The sequence below is a fragment of the Hemicordylus capensis genome, chromosome 1 (assembly GCF_027244095.1).
Source record: "Hemicordylus capensis ecotype Gifberg chromosome 1, rHemCap1.1.pri, whole genome shotgun sequence".
In the NCBI taxonomy this organism is placed as follows: domain Eukaryota; kingdom Metazoa; phylum Chordata; class Lepidosauria; order Squamata; family Cordylidae; genus Hemicordylus; species Hemicordylus capensis.
Genome location: NC_069657.1, coordinates 294,648,423 through 294,671,618, shown reverse-complemented (window position 1 = coordinate 294,671,618; position 23,196 = coordinate 294,648,423). Strand labels below are relative to the sequence as shown.

The following is a 23,196-nucleotide window of genomic DNA, read 5'->3' as shown; positions in this document are numbered from 1 at the left end:
GTATCTTATTACTGGTTGGTTCCCTCAGCTTCTCCACGCCCTTTTCTCGCTGCTCAAAATAGGAGAAGAGTTGGAGCCCCTTGTGGGTTCTTAGGCTGTGGAGTGTTCGACCCGGGAGGTGCTTGAGGTGGGTTATTCGTGTGTTGTGATTTGTGGCAGGGCTGTGTGCACATGCAAGGTAAGAAAGGTCTGACGGGTTGTGCAGTACTTCTCTGCTTGCAAACTTCTGGCAGCAGCAGCAGGGAAAGTATTGGGACAGGGAGGGATGGTAGCGCCCCCACGTAAGGATAACGGGGTCAGTCCGTGGTCGGTCCATAACGGGGTTGAAAAAGTGGGGCTTGCTTTCTTGAACACAGTCTTAGCATGAGGGTTCTCAGAATTCTGGGCGAAGGGAGTAGTTTGCAAAGAACACAAAATTGTGTCTTTGTGGCGTTACAAGGTTCCGTTCTCACTCCTATCCGTGGTGACCATGGGGCTAGAGACCTACCACACACACACAGCGGTCTCTTAAGGTGGGTTTGGTGGCGATTTTTGCTGCCCTTAAGTGGTTACGCTCAACGTGTAGTGCAGACCCTGTAGGTGGGTGTGTTGCCCTCTCAAAGGGTGTGGGTGTGGTGCTCTCTCAAACCTCTACTTTCAGCTCTAAATAATCTTTCCTGGAATTAGAGATGGTGTTGCCAGATTTTCAATTCTGCAGCTGTCTTGCATGGTAGTTCCCGTAAATCTTGCTTAAATAGCCTTGTGCCTTATATAGATTATCATCCACCATGCAACACTGTTAAGTTTCTTGTGCCACATATGCAATCACAGACCCACATGCTCTGAAAGCATGAGAAAAGCCACTGGTATATTTTGTTCCTATGGTAGTGTATGCCAAGTCTGTGTTGTGTGGACTTGGCATACCAAGTTAATAGCCTTGTTAATACGCCATGCCAAGTTAATAGCCTTGTGGGTCCAAATAGGATTGGGAGGGACCATTGCACACAGGGAGAAGACTGTAAACCTTTCCCCTCATGTTGCAGTCCTGACTAAAAATCATGCTCCCAAAGCTACTCTTAGCACCAGGCCTGAAGCTTTAGGATGCAATTTAGTTGGGACTGCAGAGCAAGGGGGAAAGGTTCTGTATCCTGTCTCTAGGTGCCAATCCTCATTAGGCATTTACAACTGCTTTTATCGTTGCACACACTCTCACCCGCTAAAGCAGGGATTCTCCATGTGTGAGTCCCCAGATGTAATTGGACTTCAACTCCCATAATTCCCAACCAAAGGTCACTGGGGCTGGGGATTATGGGAGCTAGTCCAATAACATCTGGGGGACCCACACATTGAGAATCCCTGCTCTAAAGTATACCAGTGGCTTTCTCATGCTTTCAGTGCACATATCTCTGAATGTGTATCTAAATTAGTGGAACATGAAATTTTGTGTGGGGGTGTGTGTTCTGTTCAGTACATGCAACAAGCACACTGGAGCAAAAGAATAGAGGAACAAGGTTAATGAGAGCATAGAAAAGTAGTTTTTCTTGGAGGGAGCCACTTAATCTTCTGCTTAATCACACACACCTCTGAACAATCCTTTAAGCTTTTCATTTTGTTTTCATTTTTTCATAAATTCCCTGCTTCTCACATGTCACCATGTATTTTATTTTGTCCCTGTTCTTACCAGACTCTGGAATGCTCTTCCAGTGGCCATCCACTATTCCTCCTCCATCACAGTTTTTAGAAAGCACATTAAATCTCGACTCTTTAACCAGGCTTTTATATGATTGTTTCTGTTACTGTTGCTTTGTATCTTGTATGGTTATATCATGCTTTAAAAAAAATCTTTTAATTAGATCTTTATTTTTATATTTTAGCTAGTATTTTAATTGTGTAATATTTGTAGACTTGTATTGAGTTTTGTGTGAATTGCCTTGAGATTGTTTTAATGAAAGGCAGTATAGAAATTTAACAGTAAACAAGAGTATTCAAGCTCTTCTGTTGTGTTACACAAAACTCTCCAACAGAATGAAAAAGTAGCTTATACTCCACTATAATAAAGAACATTTTAGTTCAACGTACAATTTCTTCTACTAGCTTCACAAAAATGGCTGCATAATATAAACCTTCAAATGCTAGCAAAGGTTACTGTTGTGGAGAGACATCTACTTCAGTTCTGCTTTAGAATCCTAGAATGCTTGAGTTTGAAGGGACCTTGGAGGTCTACTAGGCCACCCCCATCCAGTGTGGCAAACTTCTACAGCATCTCTGACACATGGCTGTCAAGCCATTTAACTCCTCTTACTAATTTTGGACAAGCATCTATGATACATAAACTAGTGCTCTTAAGCGAAAATCAAATATTGCCAGCTTGTGTGGCCTTCAAATCCTTTGCTTATATCTACAACTGGATTTCGAAACCTGGCTGCTGACTTTTGTCTTTGATTAAACACCCACCAGATCTGAACATTTGAAGGGCACTCTTCCAGAATGCTCTTCTGTAGCTGAAACTGACCTTCTTTAAATTAAAAAAAGCACAAATTGTAGCCGATAATTGTAAGAGCATAACATTAATGACTTGCCCTGCTGGTTGGCTCGAAGGCTGTGCTATCTAGGGAAAGATAAATGCATCAATGCAAAATCTTGTACCCCTGACTGATTTAACTGCTTTCCTTTTTCAAAGATTTCTCTTTATCTCTTCCCCCAGCCCCACCAGTGACCCCTCAAACAGGGATTCCCAGATGTTGTTGACTACAACTCCCAGAATAGCCAAGCAAAAAGCCATTGCAGCTGGGGATTCTGGGAGTTGTAGTCAACATCTAGGAATCCCTGTTAGAGGGAACACTGCCCCCCACCACTTCAGCTACTACTATATTGCTGAAAATGTGTTCCTAAATCACAACCAGTGCTGTATTGATCTGGAAACCACATAAAAGAACTCCTGCTTGATAAGACCATTACCCTGGCTAAACCTACCTCACAGGGTTGTTGTGAGAACAAACATGACCATGTACCTCACTCTGGGCTCCTTGGAGGAAGAGTGGGATGATGATGATGATGATGATGATGATGATGATTAATTAATTAACTACTCATGAGAACATAAGAATGGCCCTGCTGGATCAGGCCCAAGGTCCATCTAGTCCAACATCCTGTTTCATACAATGGCCCACCAGATGCCTACAGACAGGAGTTGAGGGCATTTTAAGCTTAGAAGTCACCAAGAACAAAGTACAAAGAAGTTACTCATGAGTAGTTCAGTTGAAATTAGTGGGACAAGGTGGAACCTGTTCCATTAACTTCAGTGGGACTACTCACTAGTAGTCTGACTGTCCACTCTTTCTGACAGTGGCCAACTAAATGCCTCTAGGAAGCTCATTAGAAGGACATAAAGGCAATCACTATGCAGTGGTTTACTTCCCCTGAATGTGGAAGTTCTGCTTAGCTATCACTGACAAAATTCAAGGAAGATGAATCCAGTTCGCCTCTAAAGCTATCTAAACCATTAACCATCACTCCTGGTTTAATGACAATGATAAACTAAATATGCATTTTAAGAAATGTTTTTGATCTTCTGTCCTAATTCTACTGCCATTGGGTGACCCCAAGCTCATATTATGGGGGAGGGGAGATAGTTATTTATCTAATTCCATGCACAATTTTATAACCCTATTTAGCCAGCCTACCATAGAGTATACCACACAAGCCCTGGTACTGAACTAGACTATAGAACTTGTATCTTAAGCAGCCACCTCCTGTATGTGAGAGCATCACATACAGATCATGCTTCTCTTGTCTGGTACAAAGTGTGCTTTGTGCCAAGAACAGGGAGCTAAGATAAGGGTTGGTCAGTGCCGCCTACCTAGAACATTCCAAGAGTGGTGAAACCGCCTCTCCTTTCTACCCCCTTATACCTTGGGAGCTTTTGCTGGGGAGGATTGAAAACATTTCCTCTTAATCATTTTATATAGTCACAGGCTATAAAGTCTTGGAGGAATCAAGTTAGATCTCTGTATTTGTCATTGCAACTATAAGAATACTATGTAGATGGGTCCCCACACTTGGCCTCTGAGATACTGGCTGACATCCTGAGTTAAGTGCTCCTACTAGGGAGAAAGCACTGATGTTACTGATGACTTTCTCATGGAAGGGGGAGTAGATTTTTAGATATTAACTCTGTTCGTATTACTGAATTTCTCAGTTTACCATCTTCATGGAGTGGAGGTCTTAACTAGTGGCTTTTTTGTTTCAGTAGCTTTCTCCTTACACCCTCCCCACATGAGCCTGCAGAATAGGATAATTGAGCATGTGGTTGGCTAACCTTCATCTACATTCCAGGCTTATCAATGAACAGTTGAAATTTGATGTCTGGGTTTTTTGGGGGGGCGTCTTTTTCTTTCCTTCACTCTTGCCCATTAACTAATACAGTAAGTAGTTCTCTTCAGTAGTTCAGCTGTCTTCCGAGGTTTTTCAGAGGCTGCTTTCCCCCTGCTAATTAAAGGACACTGTGGCCTATTGTTTATGTGCCAACACAACTTTCCCAGGATTATTTCAGCTGAAGACTAGACAGACTAACTGGATGCTTTATTTCTCTACTCACAAGAATATAACTCATTGATCTTGAACAAATTGCTAACGATGCTCAAATTCTATTTGTCCTGGGCTTCTAGAATGAAATCATTTTCTATTTGAGATTTTCCAGTAGCCCATTAAGGAGGGAGGGAAATGACATTTATTTTCAATGCCCAGAATATAGCAGAGGTCTAAAAAGAAAAGTTAAGATCTTATAGCAGTAGCAGTGATTGTGCCTTTGGGACCATGTGTTCAAAGAGATTAGGTGCTTCTCCAGCTGTGCTAGGCCCCTTTGAATGCTTTGGAGAGACGCCACAGCTGAGTGGAAAGCATGTACTTGTCATGCAAAAGGAACTAGGTCCAATCCCTTTTTTCTTCTGTTGAAAATGAGATTGGGAAAGATCTCTGCCACAATCCTTGGAGAGGTACTGAGGTCATTCACACAATCAAAAATGGTGTTCTACCCAGGTTTGGGAGCTGTGTACACTCCCAGATTTCAGTTGTGTGGAAGCAAGATAGGAGAAAAACCTGGATAGAAGTTGGTTGTGTGGAAGCAAGGTAGGAGGAAAAGCTATCCAGGTTTTCCTCCTACCTTGCTTCCACACAACCAAAATTTGGAAGTGCATACAGCTCCCAAACCTGGGTAGAACACTGTTTTTTGAATGTGTGAATGATCTCACTGCCTGTCAAAGTAGGCAAAACTGGGGTAGATGGATTGATAATCTGACTCGGTACAATGCTGTTGCATTGGTTTATACCAGGGTTCCCAACCTGTGGTACCCCAGATGTTTCTGAACCATCACTCTCTTCATCCCCTGCCACAATTTATAAATCCCTGGTTTACAAGATCTACAGAGTGAGATTACTCTTTCAGTTTGCATTCTGTACATTTCAAGATAAATAGTAATACATTCCTGAATCCTGTCCTGTGCCCTAACAAAAAAAAAAAGCATGGCTAAGGTGGCAGGTGTGGGCAGAAGGTCCATCAGGGCATACTAGCATTAATTGTCTCTGCATTGGTAGATCTCTTTGATTTACAGTAGATCAGTAAGGGATTTTAGCTCTCAGTTGTTTAGCAACCAAAAGGCTTCTGTGTTCTGCTTCCTTCCAGTTCAGCTACTGAAGTTAAGATCGCTGAAGTGAGGACCAGGAGTGTGGACTTGTGTGACAGGACTGTGACCTCTGTTGTGGGTCTGAAACAAAATTCCCAGGCTGAGCACATGCTCAGTATACTCCTGTTCCTTATGTCTACCTCCTTAAATAGCTTTTCGTGCCTGACTGCAGACAGTAGACTGGGTTTCTAGTTAATGTCTGCTCACTTGGAAGCTTATTCTGGTAAATCTTTTTGTGCTTTTTCTTTCAGCTTGCCAGTATAGTTTTCTGCAACTTTGTGGTAAAATTGCTTCACACTCCAATCCCAAACATTGGTCCTGCAGCAATGCTCACACACACACACACACACACACTCACTCACTGCAAACTTTCCATTCACTTCTGTTTGCAACGTACTTTGCAACATATTCACACAACCTACGGGCAGAAAGGCAGAGTTTCACCTACCTCCTGCCTTGAGGTGATAAAACAAATGTTGCTTGGAGCATGGACCACACTCCTAGATCTGCACTGTGCCAATTAGTGTGGATCTCCAAAGACCAGGATGACGCATCCCAATCTCCGGATACCCCACAATGCACCATGTGATGTGTGTGGTGCATTGGGGAATCCCCCAGGAGAGGGGTGCTTTAGGCACCGTCTCTGCACTCGGGCTTCAAATAGCACACAATTCCAGCAGCCAGGATAAGGGCACACTCATGCCCTTCATCTCTGCTAAAGGCCGGACTACAAAGTGGGGTTAGGCTGAGCGGGAGCACTGGTATCGGGAGCAATCCCAGCACTGCGCACGTGCAGCTTAACCCAGGCTGGGCTGCCCTGGGTTAGGTTGCTTGTGAGAACAGCCTTGCTATTTGTACGTCTTGGGGTCAGGGCTAATGCTCTTATCCAGGGGGAGCCCAACCCTCCCAGTGTTTAGAGGGCAGCTGCACTTTGTTTTGTACAGTGCTTTTATTTCTCTTGCACTATATCCCATTGTTATGTGATAACAAAAGTTATCTATGTAAACTGAGGCAAGCAAGGAACTTATTATTCTAAATGCATCTTGTTAGCTTCCCTCCATTTAATGTTAAATGCCAATGAGATGTGTTTGCTGTTGGCTCCCATTCTCTGTTCTTCGAACCTTCTACAAACCAACAGGGGGAAGGGGACTGGGAAGTTAGGGTAAAGGAAGTATTTTCTTAGCTTTCCAGTCCTCCTCATCAGAAATGAAAAGTAGCCTTTCCCACAGTACTATCATTTCTTTTCCTAGAATAGATTTCCCCCCCCTTATAAAGTGGCTTTGTGGAGGAGGAGCATTGTGTGCTTGGTTCTTCCTCTGAACATTCTTTCTAAGCATGTCCTGGGACTGGGAGGCAACCTGCTAGGGCTCTGCCGCCATGGCAGTCTGACTGTGCTGTTGGATCCGACATTGGCCGTGTTGGATGAAGTCTAACGCAACTTGGGAATGTTGGGACTGGAAATCTCTATTGGGTTGTATTTCTGTTGGATCTGTCATAATTAAGAACACTTTGTTGCAAACAACTAGCAACATAGTTCGCTAGAGGCCAAGCAAACAGTGTTGCCATAGAACGAACCTTCCTGACTCGGAACTGGCTGAAGGAGAGAGCTGCTTTGTAGTAACAAATCAGTCTGGCCATTTGCAATGCATTTTATCGAATGGCCTGAGTCTTGCCTTCCAATCGTAGTGCTTCTGGAAAGGGACAGAGATCCCAATATTATCCTTCCTCAACTGCCAGTCTTGCCCTTTTGCTAGCAATCTCTTTGGAAAGCTACCTTGCCTTATCTTAACATTTTGGAGTACCAGTTTTATAGACCAATACTTTTAAAAAAGAATTCATTAAAGATCAATCGGTGGGCCATTATGCTTCAAACTGCACATACTGAATACTATGGCCATGTACTATAACCATGAGAGATTTGACAACTTTCTGCCCATATATAGAGTTATACATGGCGTGCCAAAAAGAGGGGCAATACTTTCATATGAAGTGTTCCTTTCCTTCTAAGGACGCAGTTGCCAAGTGATAAGGGAAACATGACTGATATGCTCAGTCATTCTTACTACTTGATTCTTGCTTCTGGTTAGGAATATTCTTCTAACTTTTTCTATGTAAGTCACTTTGAGAACCTTTTTGCTGAAAAGTGATATATACTATAAATCCAAGCTAATGATGTCTGCACTAAAGAACATTTTTTGCTTGCTGTGTGGAGGGTCATTTTTTCTCCCTTCCTTCTGTGTATGCCTTCTGAAAATTGTCCCTGAGGGTTGTGAGACCCTCAAGGACACATTCCTAGGAGGTATGCATGGCTGCAGTGGGAGGCAAAATCACCCCCACACAGACCATAAATGATCTAGAAGTTGGGGTAACGAGTGAAGTGGCCAGATTTGCAGATGACATTAAACTATTTAGGGTAGTGAAATCCAGAACCAATTGGGAGGATCTCCAAAAGGATCTCTCCAAACTGGGTGAGTGGGCAACAACATGGCAAATGCAGTTCAATGTAAGCAGTGATGCATATTGGGGCAAAAAAACCCCCACCCGATTTCACATATACAGTGATGGGGTCTGAGCTGTCAGTGATTGACCTGTAGAACAATCTTGGGGTTGTAGTAGACAGCTCATTGAAAGCATAGACTCAATGCCTGGCAGCTTGAAAAAGCAAATTTGATCATAAGGAAGGGAGTTGAAAATTTTAAAAAATGCTAATGTTATAATGCCCTTATACAAATCTATGGTGCAGCCATGTTTGGATTACTGTGAACAGTTCTGGTTGCCATATCTAAAGAAGGACATTGTAGAACTGGAAAAGGTGCAGAAGAGGGAACTAAGATGATCAGGGGCCCAGACCACCTTCCTTATGAGGCAAGGCTGCTGTATCTGGGGCTTTTTAGTTTAGAAGTGGCGACTACGGAGAGACATGATTGAGGTGTATAAAACTGCATGGAGTAGAGAGAGTGGAGAGAAAAATTTGTCTCCCTCTCACAACACTAGAACTAGGAGTCATCCCATGAAACTAAAGGTTGAGAAATCTAGGACTAACAAAAGGAAGTACTTTTTCACACAGCACATAATTAATATGTGGAATTTTCTGCCATGGAATGTGGTGAAGGCCACTAGCTTGGATGACTATAAAAGGGGCTTAGACAAATTCACAGACAGGTCTATCAATGGTTATTAGTATGGTGGCGATAAGCCACCTCCAGCCTCGGAGGCAAAATACCTCTAAATACCAATTTCAGGGGAGCAATAGCAAGAGAGGGCCTGCCCTCAGCTCTTGCCTGTGGGCTTCTCAGAGGCATCTGGTGGACTACTGTGTGAAATGGGATGCTAGACTGCATAGGCCATGGGCCTGATCCAGCAGGGCTGTTCTTAAGTTCATCCCATTGCTCATGCTTTCTGCCATACACATTACTGGTCTGGATGTCTGCCACTATGCCAGGGATAGTCATTTATTACCTCTGTGTTCTTCAGCTGCAAAATGGGACCGGTGTGCTTACTGTAATGGTATCAATGCAATAATTTATACATAGTGCATAAACACACTATGTGGCTTGGCATGTAGTGTCAGCTTGCCTTAATGCTGCTAGTGTACTCTTCAAGGACCTTATTCATTTAGGAAGCAATAAAAGATACATGCTGAAAGAAATGATGGCTATTGAATACCTTTCTAAGAGAGGACTTTGTTCACACTGCAGCTCTGCTAGGTAGCCTTTGTAAATTACTGTCTATTTTCTTAATGGTAAAAAAAATGGTGCTCTATTACTCCCATTTTGGTGACCTTTTTAATGGAGATGATAGGGTAAATATTATGAAATATTTATGCTAGCAGTGGCTGACATGAGGGGAAACTACAAAAAAGAGTCCCATTGAAACTAAAAGGACAAGTTATCTTAATTTCAATGAGGCTATTCTGAGTAGTTTTCATGGCAGCCATACTATATTTAAATTTCAAGAAAACACATGCTCTTGCATTCTTTCGGAATGCTTTCTAACTATATGTTTTGGTGGTTCGGTGGTGTTTTTTAAATCAGGGTGGATAGTGGGGAATAATACCAGAAGAACCTTAAGGGATCCATCTGCACATCTTAATTATCTTAAATTTGGGATTACAACCACTTTCGACCTCCGCAGGGGCGAGGGGCCTATTAGAATGGTCCGCCCAAAGAGGTTATTGGATCCAGCAGGATTCCAAGAAGCCTTGGAAGGATTCATTGTTGGTTTTGCCGGTGATCCTGTTGATGACCTGGTTGAGAATTGGAACAACTTGCTCACCAGGGCAGTAGACACGATTGCTCCTAAGTGTGCCCTCCAACCCGCTTCAGAATTGGCCTCTTGGTATACGGAAGATCTACGGGGGCTGAAGCAGCAAGGTAGGTGACTGGAGCACAAGTGGAGAAAGACTTGACTCAAATCTGACAGATTGCGACATAGAGCACACTTAAAGATCTGTGCTCAGGCAATACGTGCGGCAAAGAAGCAGTTCTTTTCTGTCCGTATTGCTTCTGCAAGTTCATGTCCAGCAGAGTTGTTCAGAGTTGTGAGGGAGCTAGTATCTGCCCCCCCTCCCTTGAACCAGAATTTAGAAGCCTCAGTCACCCGCTGTGATGTGTTTAATGAATTTTTCACAGACAAAATCTCTTGGATTCGGGCCGACTTAGATGGAGACTCCACAATTAATTTGATATCTGAATTGGAGGTGTCCCAACAATTCCTCTTATACGATTCGACTAGATCAATTTCAGTTTGTGACTCCTGAGGATGTGGACAAGCTGCTTGGAGCGGTGAGGCCTACCACTTGTTCTCTTGACCCTTGTCCAACATGGTTTATTCTATCTAGCAGGGAGGCTGTTGTAGGTGGCCTGGTAGGAATCATAAATGCTTCTCTGAGGGAGGGCAGGATGCCTTATTGTCTTAAGGAGGCAATCATTAGACCTCCTCTAAAGAAGCCTGCATTAGATCCCTCAGAGTTGAGCAATTATAGGCCTGTCTCCAATCTCCCGTGGCTGGACAAGGTAATTGAGAGGGTGGTGGCCTCTCAGCTCCAGATGGCCTTGGAGGAAACTGATTATCTAGACCCATTTCAAACTGGCTTTCGGGCGGGCTATGGGGTGGAGACTGCCTTGGTCGGCCCGATGGATGATCTCCAATTGGGAATTGACAGAGGGAGTTTGACTCTGTTGGTCCTCTTGGACCTCTCAGCGGCTTTCGATACTATCAACCATAGTATCCTTCTGGAGCATCTGAGGGGGTTGGGGGTGGGAGGCACTGTTTTACAGTGGTTCCGCTCCTACCTCTCAGACAGGTTCCAGATGGTGTAGATTGGAGACTGTTGCTCTTCAAAATCTGAGCTTAAGTATGGTGTCCCTCAAGGCTCCATACTCTCTCCAATGTTTTTTAACATCTACATGAAACCGCTGGGAGAGATCATCAAGGGATTTGGAGCTGGGTGTTACCAGTACGCTGATGACACCCAGATCTACTTCTCCATGTCAGCTTCTTCAGGTGATGGCATATCCTCCCTAAATGCCTGCCTGGAAGCAGTAATGGGCTGGATGAGGGAGAATAAACTGAAGCTGAATCCAGAGAAGACGAAGGTACATATTGTGCGGGGTCAGAACTCCAGAGATGATTTTGATCTACCTGTTCTAGATGGGGTCACACTTCCCCAAAAGGAACAGATCTGCAGTCTGGGAGTACTCCTGGATCCACACTTCTCCTTGGTTTCTCAGGTTGAGGCAGTGGCCAGGGGTGCTTTCTATCCGGCTCTGGCTGATACACCAGCTGTGTCCATTTCTCGAGATCAATGACCTCAAAACAGTGGTACATTTGTTGGTAACCTCCAAACTTGACTTCTGTAATGTGCTCTACGTGGGGCTGCCTTTGTACGTAGTCCGGAAACTTCAGTTGGTTCAGAATGCAGCAGCCAGGTTGGTCTCTGGGTCATCTCGGAGAGACCACATTACTCCTTTGCTGATGGAGTTACACTGCCGATAGGTTTCAGGGCAAAATACAAAGTGCTAGTTATAACTTATAAAGCCCTAAACAGCTTAGATCCTGGGTATTTAAGAGAGCATCTTCTTCGCTACAAACCCCACTGTCCATTGAGGTCATCTGAGGAGGTCATAACTTCATATGTGTTATATGTTTAACTGTTTTAACTTTTATATGTGTTTTAATTGTTGGTAGCTGCCCAGAGACATAAGTTTGGGTGGGGCATTAAATAAATAAATAAATAAATAAATAATCAAAGCTGTTTTTTGACACAATACCTGTACTTGGTGAAACATTTCCCTAAATCATGTTCATTTTATTCTGCTGTGTCTGTCAGGACTCTATGCTAACTCTTGCACAGAGAAGAGTGTTATGTCTGTGTGCTGTTTGTGTTTCAGGAGACCAAAAATCTGAAATCATGTCTGAAAAGCCCAAGCTGTACTACTTTGATGGAAGAGGCAAAATGGAGCCAATAAGATGGCTGTTGGCAGCAGCTGGTGTGGAGGTGTGTTCATTCTTGTCTTCTAGCACAGAAAATTTTGTGGTGGGGTGGGTGACTACTTGGCAAATGAGATAAAACTACATATTGTATGGCTTTATCATTGGGAAGGACACCTTTGTATTGGTTCAGTGCTGTGGCTTGTGGCAAAAATGTCTCAAAAGGAAATGCTTCATAAATTCTGAAATCTATACAACTGAATGTTGTCCTGCCCCAGATTTCTTGGGGCTGTTTCATAAAGGGGTTTTCCTCCCCCTACAGGGGTACACTAGTGGCATGGGTGTACAGGCACCTATTTTGCCACATGTACAATGTTGGAAACTTTCTGCCAGTCAGTCGACACTCCATTTTAGCGTATGATTTGGAACAGTGTTTTCTCCTATACCTGTGTACAGGCTTGGACTGGCCCACAGGGCAACAGGGCATATTCCTGGTGCGACCCACCTGTGGGGCACCCCACCCCACTTGGCAGCAATGAATACTCCCACCCTTAAGTACCCATTCTGCTCAAAACCCGGCACCCTCCCCAGAAACATTACATAGCCCTCCCAATTCCCCCATTCCGGCCCTGCCTCTATATGCCCACACAGGAAATAAACCACATTCCTGATGGCTCCCTCTGTTCTTTCTAAATCCTATACAAACTCTTTCTGAAGAGAAACAAACAGGCTTATATCTCTTGTACGTTTTTTGAGGTTTTTGTAAGATGGAGAACACTGAGGCTGTTCTCACAAGCAAGCAAGGCCTGCGATTGGCTGCCCTTGAGAACCGCTGGGATCCATGTCGATCCCGGCAGCACAGCAGCAAACCCACCTATTAAGGCTCAGGTTAAGGGTGTGAGTGTGCCCTTAACTTGGGCTAACTGCTTGTGTGCAAGTGTTAGCTGCTCCCAGCCATCACCAGCTGGATCTCCACAATATACCACACACTTGTGTGGTACATTGTGGGATTTCCAGGGGCTTGGATGTGGAATCCTGGCCCCAGGAGCTCAGTGCTGCAGGAGCACAGCTCGTGCTTGTTTGGGAGCGTGGCTTGTACTTGTCTGGGGTGGGGGGAGAAGGTGGGTTAAAAGCAGCTCCTCCCCACCCACTCTCGACGATAGTCAGAATCACTCCACTGTCTTTTTTGTTTGCCCCTCTTTATGATTTCGTATGAATATAAAATCCCAGTGTTCAGTGATCCTTCCTCAATTGGCAATGGCGCACATCTGGGCCTTGTGTGGAAGATACAGAAGTCTATCTTGCTATTCAAACCTATTCCTTTATGGGGAACTAGGCTCCCATAATAATGATGGGATCATCTAGCAATAAGGGGCACAAAATGCAAAAGATTTCAATGGTCAGGAACATTCTTTGCATGCAAAAGTGCCCAGACTGGTAAATTACAGTTTTTAATCACTGTAAACTACTTGGGCCAGACTGGTAAATTTAAACTGAGTATCCTTTTAAAAAGAAAGTACTTCTTTTTAACCTTCTTCTTTTTTTTTTACCATCAGATTTTACAGTTTACAGAGCTAGCATAGATTAAATCATATCAACATTCTTAGTTGGCGAAAAAATTGGATTTCAGGACATTTGGGTAACCAAGTGGGACAGATGGCTATTTTTCTAACCTTGTAAAATTGTTACATAAAAGTCAGCTAAAAACTCCTTAAAACTGAGGAAAGGAACATCTCATTGGAAGTGGCCAGGCTTTCTTTGTATTTCACCAGCTGTGAAAATCTGCCTCAGTACTGAAATGCACAAACCTTGATAGGAAATGGTTTAGTTACATTTTGAAATACTTACAGCTTAGATTTGCCTGTCTTTATGCAATAAAGCTCAAGGCTGCTTGCCCTTGAATCACATTCAGTTACGATTTGGGTTCTAGAACTCTGAAGCAATTCCTTGTATACCTTTCTGTCTCGTAGTTTGAAGAGGAATTTTTGGAGACAAGAGAGCAATATGAGAAGCTTCTTCAAGGTATGTCGATTTTGAAACTGCAAATATTTGGCCAGACTTAAGCCAAACAGCTTGGCAAGGAAGGACTATTGAGCTACAAAGAAAGTCTTGTGTAGTCATGTGTAAATAACCAATTGTTGAGTACCTCTGGTGCATCCCCACAAACATGAAATTGTGATAAACATTAGGTATCCAGCACTGCAGAATCAGGAGTGTTGAACTGGGTATCAGAGCCTCATTTGCAAAAGGTGCCTCCACCCACTTTCAGGGTTCACCCTGCAGCCACCCATACCACAGTCTAAGCTCTCTTGCTGAGGGTCCCTCTGGGATGGCTTTTAGGGGGGTCAAGAGGCTGTTTCCTTGTGAGTTCAGCTCTAGATGCCACCCACAGTTGGCTTGTCTGGATGTAATAACAAATCCGGGTTTGTACTAAATGAGAAGCAACTGATTGATTCCAAGTGCATGAGGAGAGGTGGAGTACCTGAACCCTTGAGTTTCCATGGCTTTGAAGATTGTGAATGCTGCCTCTGAGCTAACACGCATCCTATTTGAATGTTACAGAAAAGACATGGTTGACACACTAGCAATGCAGGGATACATTTTCTGTAACTTATGAATTGGCCCTGTATTTGGAGAGAAGATAATTCTTCTCTTTAAGTACTACTTAAAATCTCTGTGGATGGCTGAAAGAGACCACTGTTTGTCACCTGAAAATCATGTAGCCATGTGATAGTAATCCTGGGGAAAATAGCTTCACATTTGCCTAAGCTCAGGGCGTAGTATATTTTTTGTGGGTATCTGTGGAATCTGGCTCTGTGCTGTAGTGAACCACTTCCTTATATTGGGGCCCCATCCATTCCCCTGAGCACAACTCAAATAACTTCAGATTGTACTGTCTTTCATTTCCAGGGTAGTAATTTTGTTTTTGGGGTGTCTTTCTCTCCTCCAAAAGATGGGTCCCTCCTCTTCCAGCAAGTGCCCATGGTGGAAATTGATGGGATGAAGATGGTGCAGACACGAGCCATCCTCCACTATATTGCAGCAAAATACAACCTCTGTGGGAAGGACCTGAAGGAGAGAGCACTGTATTGTACCTAATACACTTAACTAACCTAAAGCTAGAGACCAGTTTTCTGTGACTCTTGTGCCTTTAATATAATGTACTTGGTAATGGGATGCCAATAGTGGAATCCCTTGATCCAAACAAAATGGGAAAGACTGTGTGTGTGTGTGTGTGTGTGTGTGTGTGTGTGTGTGTGTGTGTGTGTCTTCAAGAGTAAAGTTGCCAGTGCTGGTCCATCTGGCATGGAGTAGTTTAGTAGGTGTGGCTTCTCCCATGTACATGGCTATTAAACCCACAGAACCTTCTTTGAGTTTGGAATTAGCAATCACTTTCCAAAGGGGATGGAAGGTTTCTGAAAGCAGCCAAGTGAGCTAAACTGGTATGGAATTGCAGCCTGTTGCCTTACGTCTACACTATATTGTCTCTCACTGAAGGCATGGTGACATGCAGCATTTACCTTCCAAAGAGATATTAGTGACTGAAATACCTTGCTTACCCTAGGCTGCAAATGCTTCCCTTCAGAGCAGGTGAATGTGCATGCCAGAGCAAAGCCTGTTTATCCAAGTAAAGCTTACTTTTCTTTGAAATAACTCTTGAAATAGTCAGCATGGAGAACAAGAGTTGAAGGTGAAATTCTGATCTATCTGTGGTGATTAGGACTGGAGAAATTCCTTTTCCCACTCTGTAGACCTTAGTGACTCAAAGAGAGACCACTTATAATGGCATAGGGAAGAAAGTGTGTTTCTACCTAGATAACTTTTTAAACGGACAACTTTGTAAACAATTCTAGTGACCACTGTATTATGTCGCCTTAGGATTGACACGTATGTGGAAGGAATAGCTGATCTAATGCAGTTTATTCTGATGTTCCCTTTCTTATCGCCTGAGGATAAGGAGAAGCAGCTTGCCACCATCACTGAGAAAGCAACAAAGAGATACTTCCCCGTCTATGAGAAGGTAATACTAGACAGTGATGACAATTATGACATGGGCTGCTTCACAAGTTAAGTTTTTAACTCGTAACATGAGGAGGTCAAATGCTGCACATATTTCTTAAAGTGCATGTGAAAGATGCATACATCTGCCTGGGTAAGTTGACTGGTCAGGGTTTCCTGCTGTGTATATGGACTGGGGTGTCGTCTAAGGATGTGTGATGCAGCCATCTTACTGAAGTGAAGCAGTTCTACGTCTGGCTGGTGCCTCTTCCAATAATGGAAGAAAGATAGACGACGAATGTAACTGATCAAGTGCTGTCAAGTCAGGGTCAACTCTTAGCAACAATGCAGATTCTCTCCAGAATGATCTGTCTCCAACTTGGCCTTTTAGGTCTCTCATAGGGATGTGCATGAACCAGTTCGGAGGCCCTTTTATGGACCTCCGAACTGGTACGAAGGTCTGGTGGTTCGGCCAGCTCAGCAGCAGGAGGATGGGGTTACCTTTAAGGAGAAAGGAGGGTGCTCTCCCCACCGCCACGCGACACGTTTCCCCTACCAGCTCTGTGATTAAAAACTGTCTCACAGGGTGGCAGAGTATCTCCTTGCTGCCTGTTGCGCACATGTACACACCTCATGTGTACCAGATACTTCTGGTCCGACACGCACTGGGGCGGCAAGAGGTACACTGCCACTCTGTGGGACCATTTTTAATCACAGTGTGGGGGTGGGTGGGTAAGAGCACCCTCCTTTCTCAAAGGTAACACCCCACCCGCTGTTGAACCAGCCATCGCCAGTTAGGAACATAGGGAGCTGCCATATACTGAGTCAGACCATTGGTCTAACTAGCTCAGTATTGTCTTCACAGATTGGCAGCGGCTTCTCCAAGGTTGCAGGCAGGAATCTCTCTCAGCCCTATCTTGGAGAAGCCAGGAAGGGAACTTGAAACCTTCTGCTCTTCCCAGAGTGGCTTCATCTCCTGAGGGAAATATCTTGCAGTGCTCACACATCAAGTCTCCCATTCAGATGCAACCAGGGCAGACCCTGCTTAGCTATGGGGACAAGTCATGCTTGCTACCACAAGACCAGCTCTCCTGCATGTTCCATGCACATGTTCCATGTTCCATGCACTTCCTTAGTTTTTCAGTGGTGCATTAATTGCTGTTCCAATTGAGTCCATCCACCTTGCTTCTGGTCATCCTCTTCTTTTTCCTTCAGCTTTCCCCAGCATTATGGACTTTTCAAAGGAATGCTGGGTCTTTGCATAATGAGTCCCAAGTATGATAGTTTGAGCCTAGTCATTTGTGCCTCGAGTAAAAATTCTGGATTGATTTGTTCTATGATCCACTTGTGTGTGTGCCCCCCCCGCTCTTCATGGTATCCTCAAAAGTCTTCTCCAGCACTAAAGTTCTGAGCATCAATACTGTTTCTGTCTTGCTTCTTCAAAGTCCAGTTTTCGCATCCATAGCATGTCATGAGAAAAGACATGGTCCGAGCGATTCTAATCTTTGTAGGTATAGACACGTCATGGCATTTAATATCCTTCCAAGACCTTCTTTGCAGCCCTACCACTAGTCTGTGGCCTATTTCTTGACTGCTGAATCCTTTACTGTTGACAGTTGATCCTAAAAGGCAGAATCTATCCACCACTTCAATGTCTTCATTGTCAATTCTGGTTGCTATACCTGTTGTCATTAGTTTAGTCTTCTTTACATTTAGTCATAGTCCTGTTTTTTTCACTGTGCTCCTTGACTTTCACTACTAGAGCTTGCAGATCACCCACATTCTCAGCTATCAGAGTGGTGTCATCATCAGCGCAGGTTATTGATGTTTCTTCCTCCAACTTGAAAACCATGCTCGTCTTCCAGTCCAGCTTCCCTCATATATGTTCAGCATATAAGTTGAATAAATAAGGAGAAAGTATACAGCCTTGTCTTACTACTTTGCTGATCTGGAACCAGTCTGTTTCACCATGTTCCTTCTGGACTGTGGCTTCCTGTCCTGTGTATAGGTACCTCATGAGAACAATGAGATGCTCTGGGACGCCCGTTTTCCTAAGGATATTCCACAACTTGACATGACCAACACAATCAAAGGCTTTTCTGTAGTCAATAAAGCACAGATTGACTGCTTTTTAGTATTCTTTGGCTTTTAACAAATTAACACATAATAATCTTGAAAGCCTAATCAAGTGGTCCTGTAAAGGCTTCCACAGACTACAAGGCAAGAGAATTTCTAGCTGAAGCAGAAGAGCTACTGACTAGAACTGTGCTAAGATGAAAAAAACTGAGCTAATGATGTGCCTGACAGCCAGTTTCAATTCAAGATTTTATTGACCTGCTGAGCCAGCTATTTTTTGAACCTTGGCATACATGCCTGTTGTGAGAAGAGTTGCAACATCCTTTCATTTTAAACAGAGTTCTAACTTGAATGGCATGCAGGAACATTACTGTGTTGTGAGAAGTGGCCTTTAGTATCTTCCCAGCAGACCTTGCTCCTCTGAAGTTTTCATCTAAGTTATGCCTAGAACAATTTTGCCCAGTGCATAACCTAAAGCTTGTAAGGAGGGTGTATGTGAGTGAGGTTACCGTGTGGGGTAGAGAATTGGACTAGGACTAGGGGAGAGCTGTGTTCAAATTCCCCTTGAGCCATGAAGCTCAATGGATGACCTTGGGCCAGTTGTGCTCTCTTAGCCTAACCTTCACAACAACCATAGGGCTGTTGTGAAGATAAAAGGGAGTAATCGGTGTATGCTGTAAATCAGTGATTAGTGTATGCCTTCAGATCTTTGATGAAAGGTTAAGATGTAAATGTGTGCGCAGCTCTTTCTACCCATTGTGGCATTCCAGCCTTGTGGTTAACGATCTTATGAACTGTAGCCATATTCAGAGGGGTTTACAACCTGGTTAGTGTAGGCTGACTACCATTATGTCACACAGGACAGTTTATATTGCCTATCATGATAGGATTGCAATAACTAATAAAGTGTATTCATACAAGTCTGTATTTACAGAACCTCCTGTCACACTTTATAGAATGCAGCGAAATTAACTACACATTCAGCAGAATTAGATGAAAGTGAGATGGCAGACTAGACTGCACCACACTTTCCAGTGTTCCCCACATGAAAAACACCCTGCAAGTATAAAACTAACACAGCAGGAAGTGTGGGGGACAAAACCTTTCTCCCTAATGCACTAGTTTGCTTAGTTATTGGGACCAATTTTACATTCAAAAACATGAGCATCTGAAGCAATACAGTCTATCTGCCACTTCAGAACTCTGCACCTCCTTCTGCTTGATACGTAAGCCAGGCCTAATACAAATGGAGACATTTTGTGTTTCTCTGCTTTGCTGATTTATCATTCAGTGTTCAGAGAAGACTAGTGGAATACTTCTACTGTCTCAGAATAATCATTGATAAGTTGCTTGCTTCTACATATACTGAACAAGTGGTTTGTTCTCCTTCAGCAGAATTGCAAGGGGGTTGTAAGAATTGTGATACTAATATCTTTAGTAATACTGGGCATAGATGTTGGACAACATGCCCCCAGAGTGGCTTTCAATGAATCCTAAGAAATCAGAGGCTTAGAGTTGGACTAACATTGTGTGTTGCAGGTACTGAAAGATCATGGACAAGATTTTCTTGTTGGCAACCAATTCAGCTGGGCAGACATACAACTGATTGAAGCTATTTTAGCAGTAGAAGAAAAATCCTCCAGTATTCTGGCAGAGTTCCCACAGCTGCAGGTATGAGAAAACCAAATGCAATATTAGTTACATTACTGTTTTCCTAAAGTCCTTTGCCCCTCTTTCCAGAGTTGCAAACAAATGGGCTTCTATGGAAACTTATTCTAGAAAATTGTGCATGATAGATAAGCATCTAATAGTGGAGTTCTTATCCACAGGTGGTGTTTGTACTGTTTCTTTAACTATACAATAAAAGTGAGATGGGGGGGTTAAGATGTTTGTTTGTTATAGTTTCATACCACCTGATATGCACATCTCTAGGCTATGTACAAAGTTTAATTTTAAAAATCTCAAGTTACATATTTATGTAATTCAAATAAAGAGAACTCACAATGGTCACAACAGATGTTCTGAAGATATAAGCAGGAGTTCTGTTTAGACGGAAGGGGGCATTTGGGGGGTGTGTGAGAGAGAGGGAGAGAGTGCGTGCATCACATGCACAGTTTCAAGCCAAGGGTCTGTAGCTTAACTTGTATAGATGCATGTTCTCCACCCTTGAACACCTAAGGGTGTTCAAAAACACAGAAAAACCCTCCTGAGGGTCAGGGACCCTTGAGAATGGAGGGAGGAAGCATATGCAGTGGGGCAAGGAAATTGCCCAGAGTTGGGTGGAAGCACCTCAGCAAGCAGAAGAGCTGGCTGTGCATGCTGCTTTTCACTTGCACTAGTTAGGATACAGTCCTAGATGTAACTGGGTTTCAGGAGTTCCTGCGCATGCTAGTTTTGTGTACAGAGTGGCTCAGTGTTCCTCCCCTTACTGAATTCTGAAATGGCATAGATGTCTCATTCACAACAGCAGACACCCTTTGGTCTCTGCTGTATTGGCAGAGACCCTTTTGACACCTCTGCTGCCTGAGGTCATTTCATTATTCATAACTGAGTAAATATATGATGTATGTGTATCTTATAAACCTATTCTCTTGAATGACTGTTGACAGGACATGGCTATATAAGCAGGCATTCTAGAGCAGGGATCCTCAACGTTGGGCCCCCAGATGTTCTTGGACTTCAACTCCCATAATCCCCAGCCAAAGGCCACTGGGCCTGGGGATTATGGGAGTTGACGTCCAATAACATCTGGGGGCCCAACGTTGAGGATCCCTGTTTCTAGAGGGCAGATTCTTGTGTACTATAAACCTTTGTAAGCAAGCACCTACTTCCACAAATGGACTCCACAAAATATACTGGTTTGGTGGTGCTCATATCTGTATTTTATTTCTCTCATTCTACCCCACTCCCACTGCCCCTTTTAGGCTTTTAAAGCAAGGATCAGCAACATTCCCACAATTAAGAAGTTTCTGGAACCAGGAAGCCAGAGGAAACCTGTACCAGGTGATAAATATGTGGAAACTGTGAGAAGAGTACTCCAGATGTATCATGAAGTGAAACCAAATTAGGGGGGCTAAGTGAAGTCGTCCATCCGAGCCACAAGTATTGGTGCCTAATCATGAATGCTGTGAGAGGCTTTTGTGCCATAAAACATGTGCTGTTACATTAATTACTGGTGAAAGCAGGTAGATGTGAATAGTAATCCCTAGCAAAATAACACTATACAAGAACTTGATTATGAGCAGCTGTTTTGACTTTTCTTCCTACACTTATTTTAAAAGTCATATTTACTCTGTGTATTCTGTTTTGGTAAAGTTTTTTTCCAGCTAGGTAGATGAAACAAACTTTAAAGAGGAGATCAGATAACTGTTCTGTCAACAGAAGCAGTTTACTGGAAAAAATGTCTGGAATTGAAAAGTTCTGTGTTTCAGACAAGCTTTACTTACTGGTAGTTGTAAGCTCAGACAGAAATCTTACATTTTTGGGGAAGAAGATATTAGAAGTGACAATTATTTGCAAGCAAATCCCTATCTGAAATTGGAATATGCTTATGAGTAAACTTAAACTGCCAGGCATCTGATATCTATCAGCAAAACTTTTGTTTATATCCTATTATCATACACAAGTTAATATCTATTTGTAATATCAGTTGTGCAGAATTGTTTTCCTGTACTGACTACTGCTATCACAACGTAGAAGACTTTATTTCTGCTCCTAATAAACTATTTTTACTCTGGCACAGTATAAACACTTGACTCTTATGTTTTCCTATTATTGTCATTAGTGTATGAGAACGCTTTTTGGAAAATACAGGTGCGAGTATAATGGAGTTAATGCTGAATTTCAGAGTTTATCCCACGCTATTGTGTGAACCTCCTTACAATTTGAGAGGGAGCTAACTTTTTTACAGGCTGAGAACTTCTCCACTCAAGTCATATTTACTCTGGGCAAAGGTCTCCAAGGCTATCTGTTAACTCTCCCATTTTGCTGTATAATTGTCTCTTAGGCAGATTAGCAGCACATGGACCTCGCCAGGAAAACAAAAAGCACTCCCAGCTATTTTCCCCGCACTCCTACATTAAATAGAAGACAGGAAATCACTGATGCAGAGTCTTATTTCAGTGCAGTAGGATAAATAATTTCTTTGTTTATAATTGAGCTTTGAGTTTAATAAAGGTCTGGATGGAAGCAAGCAACCTTCCAGTTACAGGGCAGTCACTCAAACTGCAGCTGACTCCTGCCATCTGGTGGCATTTCCCATAAGAAGCTTCAAAAACTACAAAACTATGGGAAGAAACTTTCAGCAGGAATTCTGAAGAGAAGAACTTGACTTTGAAATTTTACTTTCCCAAGATATTTTCATGGCTAGACTTTAAGAGCTTATTCTTAATTAATTTCACCACCACATTAGAAATGAGAAAATATCCACAGAATAAGTATGTGCAACCTCTTCATTCCACTCTGCTTTCAAAGAGCCAAGGGTGACATACAAGGTTACCCTTCCCATTTTTATATTCACAACAACCTTGCGAGGTTAGCCTAGATTGAGAGAGAGTGACTGGTCCAAGGTCACACAATAAGTGTCATGGTTGAGTTGGGATGAACCCAGACCTCACTTGTCTGAGTTTGCTCTAACCACTACACATAGTGGCTCTTGAATTTATACACTGCCATTTACATGCTGTACAAAATGGCGCAGCAGGGAAATGACTTGACTAGCAAGCCAGAGGTTGCCGGTTCGAATCACTGCTGGTATATTTCCTAGACTAAGGGAAACACCTATATTGGGCAGCAACAATATAGAAAGATGCTGAAAGGCATCATCTCATACTGCACGGGGATTGCAATGGTAAACACTTCCTGTATTCTACCAAGGACAATCACAGGGCTCTGTAGCCAACAGGTGTCGACACCGACTTGACAGCAAACTTTACAAAAGAAATCTATATAATTAATTGTTTTAGCCGGCATGCGTGTCCTGAATTTGGCGGTGGAACTCTCGCAACAGATTGTGAGAGTTCTGGTCTTG

General features: G+C 43.1%; 1 protein-coding gene across 2 annotated transcripts; it reads left to right on the top strand.

Annotated features, from left to right (window-relative positions):
- The first annotated feature begins 13 nt into the window (after positions 1 to 13).
- Positions 14 to 21,903, top strand: LOC128340755 (glutathione S-transferase 3-like). Of its 2 annotated transcripts, none has more exons than XM_053286348.1 (7): positions 14 to 127; positions 12,053 to 12,159; positions 14,063 to 14,114; positions 15,046 to 15,178; positions 15,972 to 16,113; positions 19,707 to 19,838; positions 21,092 to 21,903. In XM_053286348.1, the coding sequence occupies exons 2-7, from the start codon at positions 12,073 to 12,075 to the stop codon at positions 21,233 to 21,235; spliced, it is 690 nt and encodes a 229-aa protein (XP_053142323.1). In that variant the 5' UTR covers positions 14 to 127; positions 12,053 to 12,072; the 3' UTR covers positions 21,236 to 21,903. The 2 variants fall into 2 exon arrangements, with proteins under 2 accessions (XP_053142323.1, XP_053142322.1); XM_053286347.1 differs by having other exon boundaries at positions 30 to 178.
- The last annotated feature ends 1,293 nt before the right edge of the window (positions 21,904 to 23,196 follow it).

Excerpts from the sequence above, each read along its gene's own strand:
- LOC128340755 (XM_053286347.1), top strand. Across the intron at positions 15,179-15,971 it reads GACCTGAAGGAGAGAGCACT|GATTGACACGTATGTGGAAG; the intron begins GTATTGTACCTA and ends ATGTCGCCTTAG. Across the intron at positions 16,114-19,706 it reads ACTTCCCCGTCTATGAGAAG|GTACTGAAAGATCATGGACA; the intron begins GTAATACTAGAC and ends TGTGTGTTGCAG.